We start from the raw sequence: 13,302 nt of genomic DNA, 5'->3' as shown, positions 1-13,302 counted from the left end.
CACAGTTACGGCCTTCTGAAATTGCAGCTTTTAAACATTTGCACACACTGTTGTTTGTCACTTGCTCTGGTCCCACTGCTGCTGCCTAATGCCCCAGTACTAAGTATTGTACAGCAGAGTGATGATCAGAGCCTTCCTACTCACAGCATGTTGAAGGCGAGGGTAGAGAAGGGGGGAGGTTGCCGTGTGTCCAATGCTTTTTGAAATCTTGTCAGAGAACATGTTATTTTACACAAAAAAGAGGCAAGTCAAATGAGTATGTAATATATCAACATCAAACACATAATATGTGTCCAATATAATTTTCACAATATTCTCATACTGGTATTCTGCACCAGTACTTCCATAATACTCGAAAATCAAAATGAATATATCTAATCAAGAGAATAATTATTATTAATTATACAAATGATGGGAATTCCATGTTGGAATATCAAAAATATAAGAAAAAGATAGATTGCTACTCACTGTAAAGATAAGACATTGAATGGTAACAGGCAAAACGAAAGAACATTTACGCAGTAGCTTTTGGCCAAATCTTGAGAAAGCACTACACACATTTATTCACACAAACAAGCGTACCTCATGCACACATGACCAACACTCCAGCAGCTTGGGCCAGAATGCATTTTTTTGGTCAAAAGCTTTTCGTAGTGCCTGTCTGCATCTCAATGTGTCGTCTTTAAGGTAAGTAGCGATCTATCTTTTCCATGTACTGATTTTCGATTTACAATTTAATCATGCCATTCTTGTTGAAGAGTAGCACAAATCCCACAAATGCAGCGTCAGCTTTTGAATACAAAGAAAATAATGCACAACAGTGATGTTGAAAATTAAGTAGCACTACGCTACTTCTTTAATGATGCATTCATTCATTTTGTTAATTTACAGTGCATTTGAGTATCATGACAAAGTGTTCAAATCCAAAAGACCTCTGGCATCAGCCACAGATTAGGAACTGTGCACTTGGGCACAATGAACAAAGCACTGTCGCTTGTTGGTTCACCCACATTATGAACACAAACTTCTTACTCACTCCACTAAACAGCACTTTGCACTCAGGCATTATGCAGCTGTAGTGGGGCAGAGTGAGTGACAAACAATCAGTGCCTGCAAATGATTAAAAGCTGTACTTTCAGGCCATAACTGCATATTTTCAAAATTATGGCCTAAATTTTCACTCAGGATCCAATGCTGGGGATGATATCTTGCATATGTACTTTTTTCTTCTTAAAATATAAGGTTAAGTTGGTGATGTTTTTTGTCAATTGTACCTGATTTCATTTAAAATTACAAGTAATATTCTTTCTTTAGCCATTTTAAAATTAGTTGGGCTATCTTTGCTGACAACACTTCCATGATAATATACTATTTACCATCCAGATATATAATATAGCAATCTTTTCAAATTTTGGCTACATTTTGTTACATTTAATGGGTACTAAATTTCATTTACCTTTACCACAATTGTAAACAAAAATTCAAAATACTTAATTTTACCTTCAGAACCAGACGATGTTCTTTTATCCATATCACTGTTGGGCCAAGCTCCATTATGAAGGGCTAGAAGATCCTGAAAACAAAGCAAAATTATTTCTTCTAAAGTATCTGACACTGTATAATTCATGTATTCTGCTCTGCAGGAAGAATGAAGCTTAATGTCATTTTAATAAACCACTTCCAAATTTACTTATGAAAATTAGACAACATACTAAATGCAAAAATTTCTCCCACAATGTAAAAATTCAGAGAAGTATTGAAGCACAAATGACCAAATGAAGAAGCACCGAGACATTACCATATTTTATGGACTATAAGGCGCACTTTTTTCTTCGAAAAATTGCCTCCAAAATTCAGGTGCATCTTGTACTCAAAATTAATACAAATATCCAGTGTCTGATTTAAAATTCCCACCAGTCTTAAAAATGGCCATATATTCGCACAGCTATTGCAATCTACGGTGCCAGTGAACTTGAACTGAAAGTGCTTTACGTTATCAGTAACAGTTCAATATTTTTGTTAATAGCAAATTTTGTAATGGAAAAAAATAAAAGGTATTCATATGATGTGGGCTATAAATTGAAAAGTAATAGCATATGTAAAAGAACATGGAAACGAGCCGCAGAGCGGCATTTCGGCCCTCCACCAACAGAAAGAAAAACACCATTCGTGATTCGCAGGCTAGTAAGAACTGAAAAGAATGAGGAAGACTATGTGCAAATAGAGGACTGAGATGTGCAAATAGAGGACTGAGTGCAAAATGGCCAAAACTAGAAGATGACATACTGAAATAGACTCAAGGACACTGTCAAAATGGCACTGGAATTCATACAAAAATGATTCAGATACACGCTCATAAGCTAGCACTACAGTGGAACTTAACAGACTTTAAGGGTGTTCTTGGTTGGTGTTACAGATTTGAAGTGCCATTGACTTAGCATGTGAATCAAAACCAAAGTCTCTCAGAAAATGCTACAAGAGTATGAAAAGAGAATATATCTTTCTATCGCTTTATTATTCAACACTGAAAGAAAACCAGTGTGGTCGACACTCCTCTGACATTTGATATATCAAGTAACAGAACTGTTGCCATGAAAGGTACTAAAACTGTAACTACAAAAACAAGTGAACATGAAAAAATGCACTACAGTGTTGCCCTTTCATGTTAAGCTGATGATGCTCATCTTAATCCAATGATCATTTTCAAGTGTGAAACAATGCCAAAATCTTCTGAAATACTGCCAGGTGGTGGTGTTCATGTACTTGACAAGAGTGGGATGGAGAAGGCTGCTATGAAATTAGAGATGAGCAGAGAGTGGAAGGAAAGGTGCTTTATTGAAGAAGAGTTCTCTTCTTGTGCTAAATCAGTTTAGTAGTCATTTGAATAATTTTGTGAAAGAGAAATTGAGAAAAGGAAATACAAGGCTTGCTGTCATTCTGGGAGGACTTACTTCACAATTGCAACATCTTGATATCTCGATAAACAAACTATTAAAAGTGTATATGAGAGAGGAATGAACCAAATGGATGATGGATGAAACTCAACATGAATTCATGTTGAAGGGAGCTTTAAAACGAGCTACAATCAAACAAATGTGTCAGTGGATGAAACAGTTGTGGTCTAGAATGAGAGAAGGTATTACTTTTAAATCTTTCAAGAAGTTCAACATAAGTAATGCTCTCAATGGCAGTGGAGACCATCTTATATACGAAGAGGAGAATGATGACGACGAAGAGGGAGAAGAAAGTTCAGGCGACGATGTTCAGAGATTTTAAGTGTCAGTTCGGTTTTATAAACTAAGAGGTTTTTTTTTTAGTCTAGCTTTGCAATCTAATAAAAACATTGTAAAATTTATTTAAAAACTGATAAAAATTAAGATGTGTCTTATAGTCTTTAAAATATGGTATTTAACTGGTATATATTTCTTAACAGCACAGGTAGTTACTAAATCTTTATTTCTGTAAAAGTAAAATATAAACACCTGTCTCACATTGACAAGGATGAGATAAAATGGCTTTTCATGTTAAATGACAAAGTGAAGATGAAAAAATTAACACCAATATGAACTACTGGAGTTAAGAGTTTCTTTCTTATGCATGGAGGCAAATAAAGTGCATTTTCTCTAATTATACCAAAAGAAAAATTCAAATAAGAAAGCTGTCAAATTTCAAGGAGACAGAATGGCTTCAGAAGACACATTCGAAAGTAAGAAAAACTATACCCAACTTTTGAAACTTCAAGTTCGTTCCTCAGGATGGAAATAGAAATTGGGAAGAATGGAAAAGGGAGAGAGAGGGGGAGATAGAGATAGAGATAGAGATAGATAGAGAGAGAGAGAGAGAGAGAGAGAGAGAGAGAGAGAGAGAGAGAGGGGTCACTAGGAGCCCAGATTGAGAGGGGCCTACCTACCTTGAGGTTAAGGGAATACAAAGATAGATTATCCATAAACAGAGTTTTATTGATGAATAAATGCTCTTTTACACGATGTCAGATGAAAGTGCGTTATTTATTCACCTCCCACTGTAGGGAATTTGGTTGCGTGTGTTTTAATGGTTGCAAGTATTCCTAGGAAAATACGTACCTTCAAGCTATATTACCAATCCGATTAAGATTCAAAAGTTTTTTTGACAACCCAAGGGAAGGCATTCTATGAAAACAGAGCTGTTTAGGCGATTAACCATGGAAGGAAAAGATAAAAAATAAATGGTCTAAGGCAGCACAGAAGGTGCAAACTTTGCAGTGTTTACCACTATACCTGTGCTCTGAACAAAACACATAACTGTACTAAATAAAGCTTTAAATATGTGAATAAAATGGTGGCAGATGTTTATAAAGTTGAACATAATTGAAAGTGTGCTCAAACATTGCATTTGAGCAGCGATTTGGTTTTAGTATTGTGAGGCATGACAGCGACTGACTGTTCATCATCAAATCCAAGCAACTTACAGAGATAAGGAAATAAATGTTTGGTTTAGGATGTGTGAATCTTTACAAAGAAGGACCAAACTGGTTACCATCGAGAGAGACTGAAGAATAGGTGGTATGTGTTGATGCAGTGCTTAATCATGAATAACATAATTACATTTCATATTCAAAAAATTTAAAAGGCAATTCTACATTCATTTGTCAGGCTGAAGTTTGACGCTATGTCTTCAACAAATGCTAATTAGAAGATGAAATGTCAGAAAGTTGCAATGGACTTCTTGATTTAATACTATCAGTCTGTTAACATACAGATTTTGCTTACAAAGTGTGTTCCAAGGAACTGTATTTTTTTATTAATAAAAAACATAATTTAATGAATGATCTCGCATATAGAATGTACAGGTACCCTTCACAGCCTAAAATAACAAGTTGCAAATTTTTTAAGGACACCATATAAGTAAGATCCCAGTTACACTAATGCACTATACACTGAGCAGAGTTTTCTAGAATTTAAAAGCTCTTTTTTTACTTTCTGTACAGATATGAAGTCTAATCATTAGTCTTGTCAATGGCTCTAAATATTTGTAGCTGTCTGGTAAGTACGAAAGAAGGAAACAATGTATAGTGTGACATCACATACTTCACGAAAGTATCTTGATTCCCTTCTTGCCTTCTTCAAATCACCATCGCAAACTCAGCTTTTTATCACTCAAATCCATGTCACAGGTTTTTTCTTCACAGTGGGTGGAATTAATGATGGCCAAGGTTGGAGAATCAGTTGCCTGGCACTGTTGATTGAAGACAGGTGACCTGCTGCTTGTGAAGTGAACTCTTTCTGGTGTTTTGAGATAATATTCTCAATAAGAACATGGAACTCGAGAGAATTTTTCTTGCCACCTCATTTTCTTAATGGCACTTGTGTGTTCCACAAAGTTGGTTCGATATGATGAAAAATTTTTTCTTGTAACATCTCTTTCCTCTTTTACACATTGGTGGGTTGATAACTAAGAGCTGATCTACTTTGTCTACTCCATCTATTGTGTTGTCAAATGCCATGGCTCCTGCTGGCTTCAGCCCCTCTTTGTGTCTTTTGTTTACAGCTTTTACTTCAGCATTGTGAATACTGGTCAAGATAGACACTTTTTTCTTGTCCTTCCGACAAATTGCTGTCACTTTTACCTCCTGAAAACCCATAATTTCCTCCTCCTTATTTTTCTAACAGCAAAATGATGGAGACGTGTCTCTTCTGGATGGCAGTCCAAATCCATACATATCAGTTCTCTGAACAAACAAGTCGATGAATTTAGGAGATGTGAAGTAGTTATGCAAGGCAATGACCTTTATTCAGAAGAGGTTTTATCAATATCACAACAATCTGTTATGGCTTTATACATTACATAACATTTTATACCTTTTCTTGTACATATAATGCAAGACCACACATACTCACTATGGGACTCTCATGCCAAGAATGTCTCAATTACAAACCTTACCCTTTTCAGTGGAAGATTGAAATCTGTCTTGTACAACATCAAACTCACATTAATCTCTACATATCTATCTGGCAGGCACAAACTTTTGAATTTGTTATTGAGGTATTCCAGTAAAGGTCTAATTTTATTTAGCATTGCTGGTGGATGGTTCACAGGATCATACGCAGAGCTGTGAAAAAGAATGAGGCATTTTTTCAGCATCCATAAATGAGAAAAACCCAGCACTTGTCAGAACATCAGTGTAGCAAGTATTGGGTGTTTTGTCCAATTTGTCAAATACACTCGATTGTTGGGATTTATCACAGTACTTTGAGGTACTACAAAAGCATTAACACTCACATTTCATTGCTGATATGTCCTTCCACCGAAAATATGTTGCTCTTTACTGTGCCTGCTTGTCTCTTGTGACAATGATGTTGATCAATCATTGTCAATGAATTGATCACATATGGTATGACATCCTCTGTACAGTTTTTCATTAATGGAATAGCAGGGCTTCTTGCACTTGGAAATCTTGGAGGAGTTAGTTGGAGCATAGAAGATGTATTTATTATGTATCACTCACCAAACAGGCAAACTTACAGTCTCCAATAAAACAGTTTTCATCATTTTTGGGGCTGCTAAACTCAATGTCAGACTCGGGATAGCTATTGCTATCCATTTTTGAATGTACTGCATAAACAACAATACAAGACAGAGGCATAAATTTTGTTTTTGAATATCTAAATGTGCAAAAACTCAAAACAATATCTAGTAGAAAACATCTCAACCAAAACTAAAACTGTCAGGATATAAATACTGGACTCAATTTTCTCTAGTGACTTTACACTCAATTGCCAGCACTAAAGTGATATAATCAAGATTTTTATTTTTCATATATTTGTTCTTAAGTTGCCCAAGTAAATTATGGATTCTAAGTTTCTGTTAAAATAATAATAAAGAGGTAGCTCAGGACTTTATTTAAACGCTTAACAAGAAGAATTTTAAAAACAAATCTGAGAAAACTCTGTTCAATGAAAGATCATGTGAAGTGTTTAGGAGCACGCAAGACATATTGCAGGGGAGATGTAATAATTGCTTGTGTAATCAGCAATAAATCATAGGACACTGATAGACAAAAAAAGGCTACACTGTCAAGGAAAGGCCATTTTATTGAAGTGATGTGAAAGTAAATTCATCATTGTAGTAATATATCGTAACAAATACAGACCAAATGAAACACACATCACAGCAAACGGTGCCCAAACCAAACAGTTGCATCCATATACAGAGTAACCCACCTCCCGCCCCCCTCATCACCCGCTCCTGTGATGGCAATGCAGGCATGTGTATTCTTGCATGCAAACAATCATAAATGTGTCTAATGGCATCATGTGATAGACTGTCCCAAGCACCTTACATCTTCTGCTGCAATTTGGCAATGGTTCCAGTAGACTCTGGAGAACAAGTAAGTTCCCACATCCATATGATCCATACACGTTCAATTGGCAACGGACGTGGTGATCTTTCCAGTCAGGGCAGCTGTTGTACACTGTGAAAGGCACATTGCATTCAGCAGCCAAATGTAGAGGGGCACTGTCCTGTTGAAAAAGCAGATCACTTTCCTCTTGAAGAAATGGCAGTAGCACAGGGATAACAACTGTACAACCTGTGCAAAGTAGCAGGCACTGGCTATTTTAGCCGGCAGACACATTGTGACTGCAAGTTGCGCCTGATGCCCCCTCCCCCCTACACACTCCAAGAAGCCTGGTCTACATCGTACACGTGAACATCTATCACAAATAGACTGAACCTATTCTCATCACTGAAGACAGCAAAGCAAGATTCCTCTCTCCAGTCAATGCTTTCATGACACCAGAGTAGCCATGCTCGGCAGTGTCGTGGTGTCAGTGGTGGCCGGCCAGTGGCACATGCGATCTTAATCTTGCTACAAGCACACAGTTCCCAATGGTCCTTGGTGACAAATCATGTGCAACATGTGCCCTAATTTTTTCCGTGGATGATGTTTGGGCAGTCATTGCTGAACTCACAATGTGAGAATCTTAGGAAGCGTCTGTTCTGTCTGGATGTCCAGAATCTGGTCTACAAATGTGAGAATGTGCAACAGACCACTGCAGAAAGCAGCGACACACCACCAATACACTGTGCCCAACATGTGCAGCAACCCACTGATACGTCCATCCAGCTTCCAGCAGGCCCATAATGCAGCCCTGTTAAAATGCCTGAAATTATTCAACCGGAGTACAAACTTGTTGGCGAAGTGTGGTTGTACCCTAGAATGAATGTTGCACACTCTTTTAACCGTAAATTCAGCACTGTTATTGCTTGCAGATTCAAAAAAAGGGTGCACAGGCAGACCTCCAGGGTACCATCTCATCACCAATGACAGTAACAAAGAAATCACCAGCACTATAACCTCTCAGGGTGCACTCTTATACCCTTGTGCCACTGAACATGGTCCTTAAAGGTGCTACATTTTTTTTTCCTGGTGTTGGATATGCTTGCCAATGATGTTCAGATACACAGCAACATTAGTTGCATATGCAAGGACACAACAGAAATTAATTTCCTCAAACCTCTTAAGCTTGTGAATTTTACCTCTGAACATATCAAACATTCCTTCTTCATGGATACTTCCATGACAAAACTGAGTGGGGGGAAAAAGGTTACTGCAGTAGTCACCAGAAAGATCGCGGGAGGCGCACATTGGCACGGCGCGTCACGGATGGTAGTTACCGCAAGTAGAGTCCTGTCCACCAGAGGGCACGCGAGAATTCGGACGCGACCTCTGCCGGCATAACAACAACAACAACTCCGGCAGCACGGGCCGTGCCCAGTCAGTTAACATCGGTCATGCCTAGGACACAGTCCCAGTCTACGCCAAGTGAAGTGCGACGTAAACGTGAACAGTGTTACTACACAATTGGCGACGAGTAGGGTCGTTCATTCGCGTGTTGCGTCGTCGTTCCGGTTTCGCAGCTTCTCCACGGCATGGAGGATTTGGTGCGGGTTTTGGTTGCGCAGCAGACGGAGCTCATGGCCACCATGAAACAAGTGCTTCCGGCGTTGCTCTCCACGCCGTCTGCTCCGGCGCAGTTCCTTCCTCCCTTTCCCCCGTATGACGAGACGGCGGAGGATTGGGATGCATATGAACATTGCCTTTGGCAGCATTTCCAGGCGTTTCATGTTGCTGATGCGGAAGTATGTCGTGCTCTCTTCTTGTCTTGGATATCACCCTCGCTGTATCAAGTTTTGTGGCAGCTAGCGCCGTTGCAGGAACCCTCGTCCTTGTCTTTTGACGCATTGTGTTCATTGCTGTCTTCATATTATCGCCGCCGCACGCATGTTGTGGCCGCTAGGGTCGAGTTCTATCAATGCAAGAAACAGCCCCATCAGCCTTACCGGGCGTGGGCCGCTACCCTGCACGGTCTTAGTCGCAAGTGTCGTTTTGTCACGGAGCAGTCGCGAGAGTCGTATGCCCACGTTATGGTACGCGACGTCATTGTTCGTTCGGCCCCTGAAAGGGAGGTCCGGCAACGGGCCCTGCAGTTAGAAGACCCTTCCCTCGAGGAAGTCCTGTCCACTGCTCAATCGTATGAAGTCTCTCACGCAGCAGGTCAACAGCTGGAAGCGTGGTGCGACGTCGCGGAGGTTCAGGCGGCGCGGCTGCGTCCACTGTGTCCGGGGTGGACGACGTGCGAGCGGTACAATCCGGCCGTTACGGCCGCTCCCGCACGGCGCGTATACAGAATTCCGGCCGCCGGCCCCTGTTGCCGTCCTGTGCGTCGTGCTATATACATCATGATCGGTCAGAGTGCCCCCAGCGTTGGGCCGTTTGTCGCAAATGTAATAAAAAAGGTCACGTTGCTAAAGTTTGCCGCTCAGCCTCAAAAGAATCGAAGGAAGCAGGTACAGAGGACATGGACGTTGACATTCAGGAAGTTTCATCGGGCCAGGCTTCCGACGCATCGGCACACAAACTCTTTATCGAAGTGTCGGTTCGGTCGCACCGGTTACAACTGCAAGTAGATACGGGCGTGCCAGTTTCGTTGTTGAATGCACAAACTTATTCCGACCTTGGATCGCCCCCGTTGGCACCAGCTTACTGGCGTCTACGTGGTTATGGTAAACAGTTCATTCCCCTACTGGGTCAATTCACTACCGACGTGACTTACAAATCAGTCACTCGGCCTATTACTTTTATTGTTGTCAGTGGTGCGAGCTCCGCTAACCTTTTTGGCCTGGATGCCTTTCAAGCTTTCGGTTTTTCTATCGCTGACACCATACAGTTGGTCTCCGAAGACGTCCCTATCAATCATTGGAATCTTTGATCTCAGACTTTCCAGATATTTTTGAGGGCGGCCTGGGGCGTGTTTCAGATTTTGCAGCTCACTTAACGTTGAAGGTGTCGGCTCGTCCGCGTTTTCTACACGCGAGGCAGATCCCCTTGGCTCTCCACCCTCAGGTAAACGAAGAGCTAGACCGGCTGACAGCCCTAGGGGTCGTTCTTCCCATTTCTTCCAGTGAGTGGGCTTCGCCCCTCGTTATTGTAAGGAAGCCCTCGGGAAAATTACGTCTTTGTGGCGATTTCAAGGCCACCATTAATTCCCAATTGGTGGTGGACACCTATCCTTTGCCTCGTGCTAATGAATTGTTCTCCGCCGTGGCGGGAGGCCAATATTTTTCGAAAATCGATCTGTTGGAGGCTTATCATCAGATACCACTTGATGAGGACTCGAAACGGTTGGCGGTCGTCAACACCCCGTTTGGCCTTTACCAATACCAGCGGTTGGCCTTTGGAATATCCAGTGCCCCGGCGATATTCCAGCGTTATCTTGAGCATGTCACGTCGACAATCCCTCATTGTATTAATTACCTGGATGACATAATTGTCACAGGCCGCATCACGAAGGAACACTTGCACAACCTTCGCACCCTCTTTCTCAAATTCAGGTCTGTGGGCTTGCGTTGCAACCTGCATAAGTCAACCTTCTTCCAACCATCCATTTAGTATGTGGGCTACACCATCTCTCGGCATGGTATCCAGCCACTAGGAAGTTTGGTCCAAGGTATCGTCAACCTTCCTCGGCCCACTTCGCTGAAAGAGTTACAAGCCTTTTTAGGCAAGATAGCCTATTACGACCGGTTCATTCCCAGGGCTTCCACTATAGCCCACCCCCTGTACTGCCTTTTGCACAAGGGTGTTCCTTTTGATTGGTCGCCTGCATGCGAGCGAGCGTTCACCTCGTTGAAGGGCCTCCTCATGTCAGCCCCTTGTTTGGCAACTTTTGATCCCCATAAGCCGTTGGTCCAGGCTACAGATGCTTCGCAGTATGGGGTGGGGGCGGTCCTGGCCCATCGCAGCGCCAGATGGTTCCGAGCAACCACTGGCGTTTGCGTCTAAAATGCTTAGTCCCGCGCAGGCCCATTACTCCCAGGTGGAAAAAGAGGCTTTGGCCATTGTCTACGCTGTTACCAAGTTTCACCCTTTCTTGTATGGCACGAAGTTTCAGTTAATCACTGACCATAAGCCGTTAATATCGTTATTTGGCCCCGCCTCTCAGATTCCGGATAGGGCGGCCCACAGACTACAGCACTGGGCCTTGTTCCTCTCTAAGTACCATTATGCCATTCATTTTCGCCCTACAGGACAGCATGCCAACGCCGACGCTCTTTCCCGTCTTCCGGTGGGCCCGGATCCTACGTTCGATCAAGAGGAGATTATGTGTTTTCATTTGGATGTGGCATCCCGCCAAGCGGTTGATGGCTTCCCGATCACTAGTTCTCGAGTCGCCAGGGAAACGGCAGCTGACCCGGTTCTCCGGCAAGTAGTTCGCCTCATTCAGCAGGGGTGGTCGTAGCGCCCTCCGGGCCGGGCCTCGGACCCTCTTCATAATTATTTTCTTCTACGAGACCGCCTTTCGGTCTTGGAAGGAGTTCTCCTTCTGGCTACCGATGATACAGCTCCTCGCGTGATTGTTCCTGCAAGTTTACGTAGGGAAGTCCTCACGTTATTACATGAGGGGCACTGGGGTGTTTCTCGTACTAAAACCTTGGCTCGCAGACATGTGTACTGGCCCGGTATTGACAGAGAAATTGAGCACTTGGTGGCCGCCTGTTCCCAGTGTGCGAGCCAACAAGCATCTCCCAGGGCAGCGTTCTCTTCATGGCCGCCGGCAACCCAAGCATGAGAACGTGTTCACATCGATTTTGCGGGCCCGTTTCTCAATGGTTTTTGGATCATTGTCATTGATGCTTACTCCCAATTCCCATATGTGGTTCGCTGCTCCTCAACCACTTCAGCAGTTGCAATCCAGGCACTAGCAAAAATCTTTTCTGTGGAAGGTCTGCCAATCACCCTGGTCTCGGACAATGGAGCGCAGTTTATTTCGCAGACCTTCCAGGATTTTTGTAGGTGCTTCGGTATTCGGCACGTTTGCTCTCCCCCCTTCCATCCACAATCTAATGGGGAAGCCGAGCGCATGGTGCGCACATTTAAGACGCAGATGAAAAAGTATGTGCACGAATTTCCTGCGGAGGAAGCATTGACGTTTTTCTTGACGGCATACCGGACCACACCAATGGGAGAACGCAGCCCCGCAGAGCTCCTCCATGGGCGTCAACCTAGGACTCTGCTGCACCTCCTCCGGCCTGGTCCTCGCCAGTCTTCACAAAACGGAGTACCTGGCTTTCCACTGGGTATGTCGGTCTGGGCCCGTGGGTTTGATCGCAATCCACGTTGGATACCGGTGGTGGTCCTGCGCCGAAATGGCCGCCGGCTCTATATCTTGCAGGCGGGGGACCGGGTGGTACGTCGTCACCAAAATCAGCTACGTCCACATTCGGGCACCCACCCTCCGACCTCTCGGACACCGGCTTCCCCATTGCCGGTACCTGTGTTGGTTTCACAGAGGACGTTACCTCCTCTCCCCGCCGTGCCTCTGCCGCACTGCAATGGTTCTCAGCCGTGGCAGCCTCCAGTAGCTCCAGCACCGGCATCGCCATCGTTCGAGATGCCCCAGCGAGAGCCGGCCCCCCTAGCAGGCCCGGTTTCTCAGGAGGCTGGTTCACCTGTGGTCGTCCCTTCCCCTTCGTCCCCGCCATGGGGTCTTGCCCCTCCCGGGGTGGAACAGGATCCGGAGTTCGACAGCTTGTCGCCCGTTCTGTCCCGGGCTCCGGTTGTGGGGCGACGGGGGCCTCTTCGTGTGGGTCACTTCCAGCCGTATTCGAAGGTTCCGCCTTGAGGGTTGGCAGATCCCCTCGACTCAGGCCATCCAATGGATGTGGAGGTCATCGCTCCTGCCCAACGCTCCACCTTCCGACGCAGTGGATCACAGTGGCTTCACCCCCCGAAGGAGGAGGAGTGCAGTAGCCACCAGAAAG

The 13,302-nt window shown here is 43.5% G+C and overlaps 1 protein-coding gene across 1 annotated transcript in view; it reads right to left on the bottom strand.

Moving 5' to 3' along the window:
- Positions 1 to 13,302, bottom strand: part of LOC124605613 — a 94,029-nt gene that overhangs the window by 33,655 nt on the left and 47,072 nt on the right. The window contains exon 6 of the mRNA XM_047137420.1: positions 1,501 to 1,573. Within this exon, the coding sequence (XP_046993376.1) occupies positions 1,501 to 1,573 (73 nt within the window). The remainder of the gene's footprint in view (positions 1 to 1,500; positions 1,574 to 13,302) is intronic.

Source organism: Schistocerca americana, chromosome 3, assembly GCF_021461395.2.
Source record: "Schistocerca americana isolate TAMUIC-IGC-003095 chromosome 3, iqSchAmer2.1, whole genome shotgun sequence".
NCBI classification, from domain to species: Eukaryota; Metazoa; Arthropoda; class Insecta; order Orthoptera; family Acrididae; genus Schistocerca; species Schistocerca americana.
Note: the sequence above shows the minus strand (reverse complement) of the source record. Positions and strands in the feature narration are given on the sequence as shown.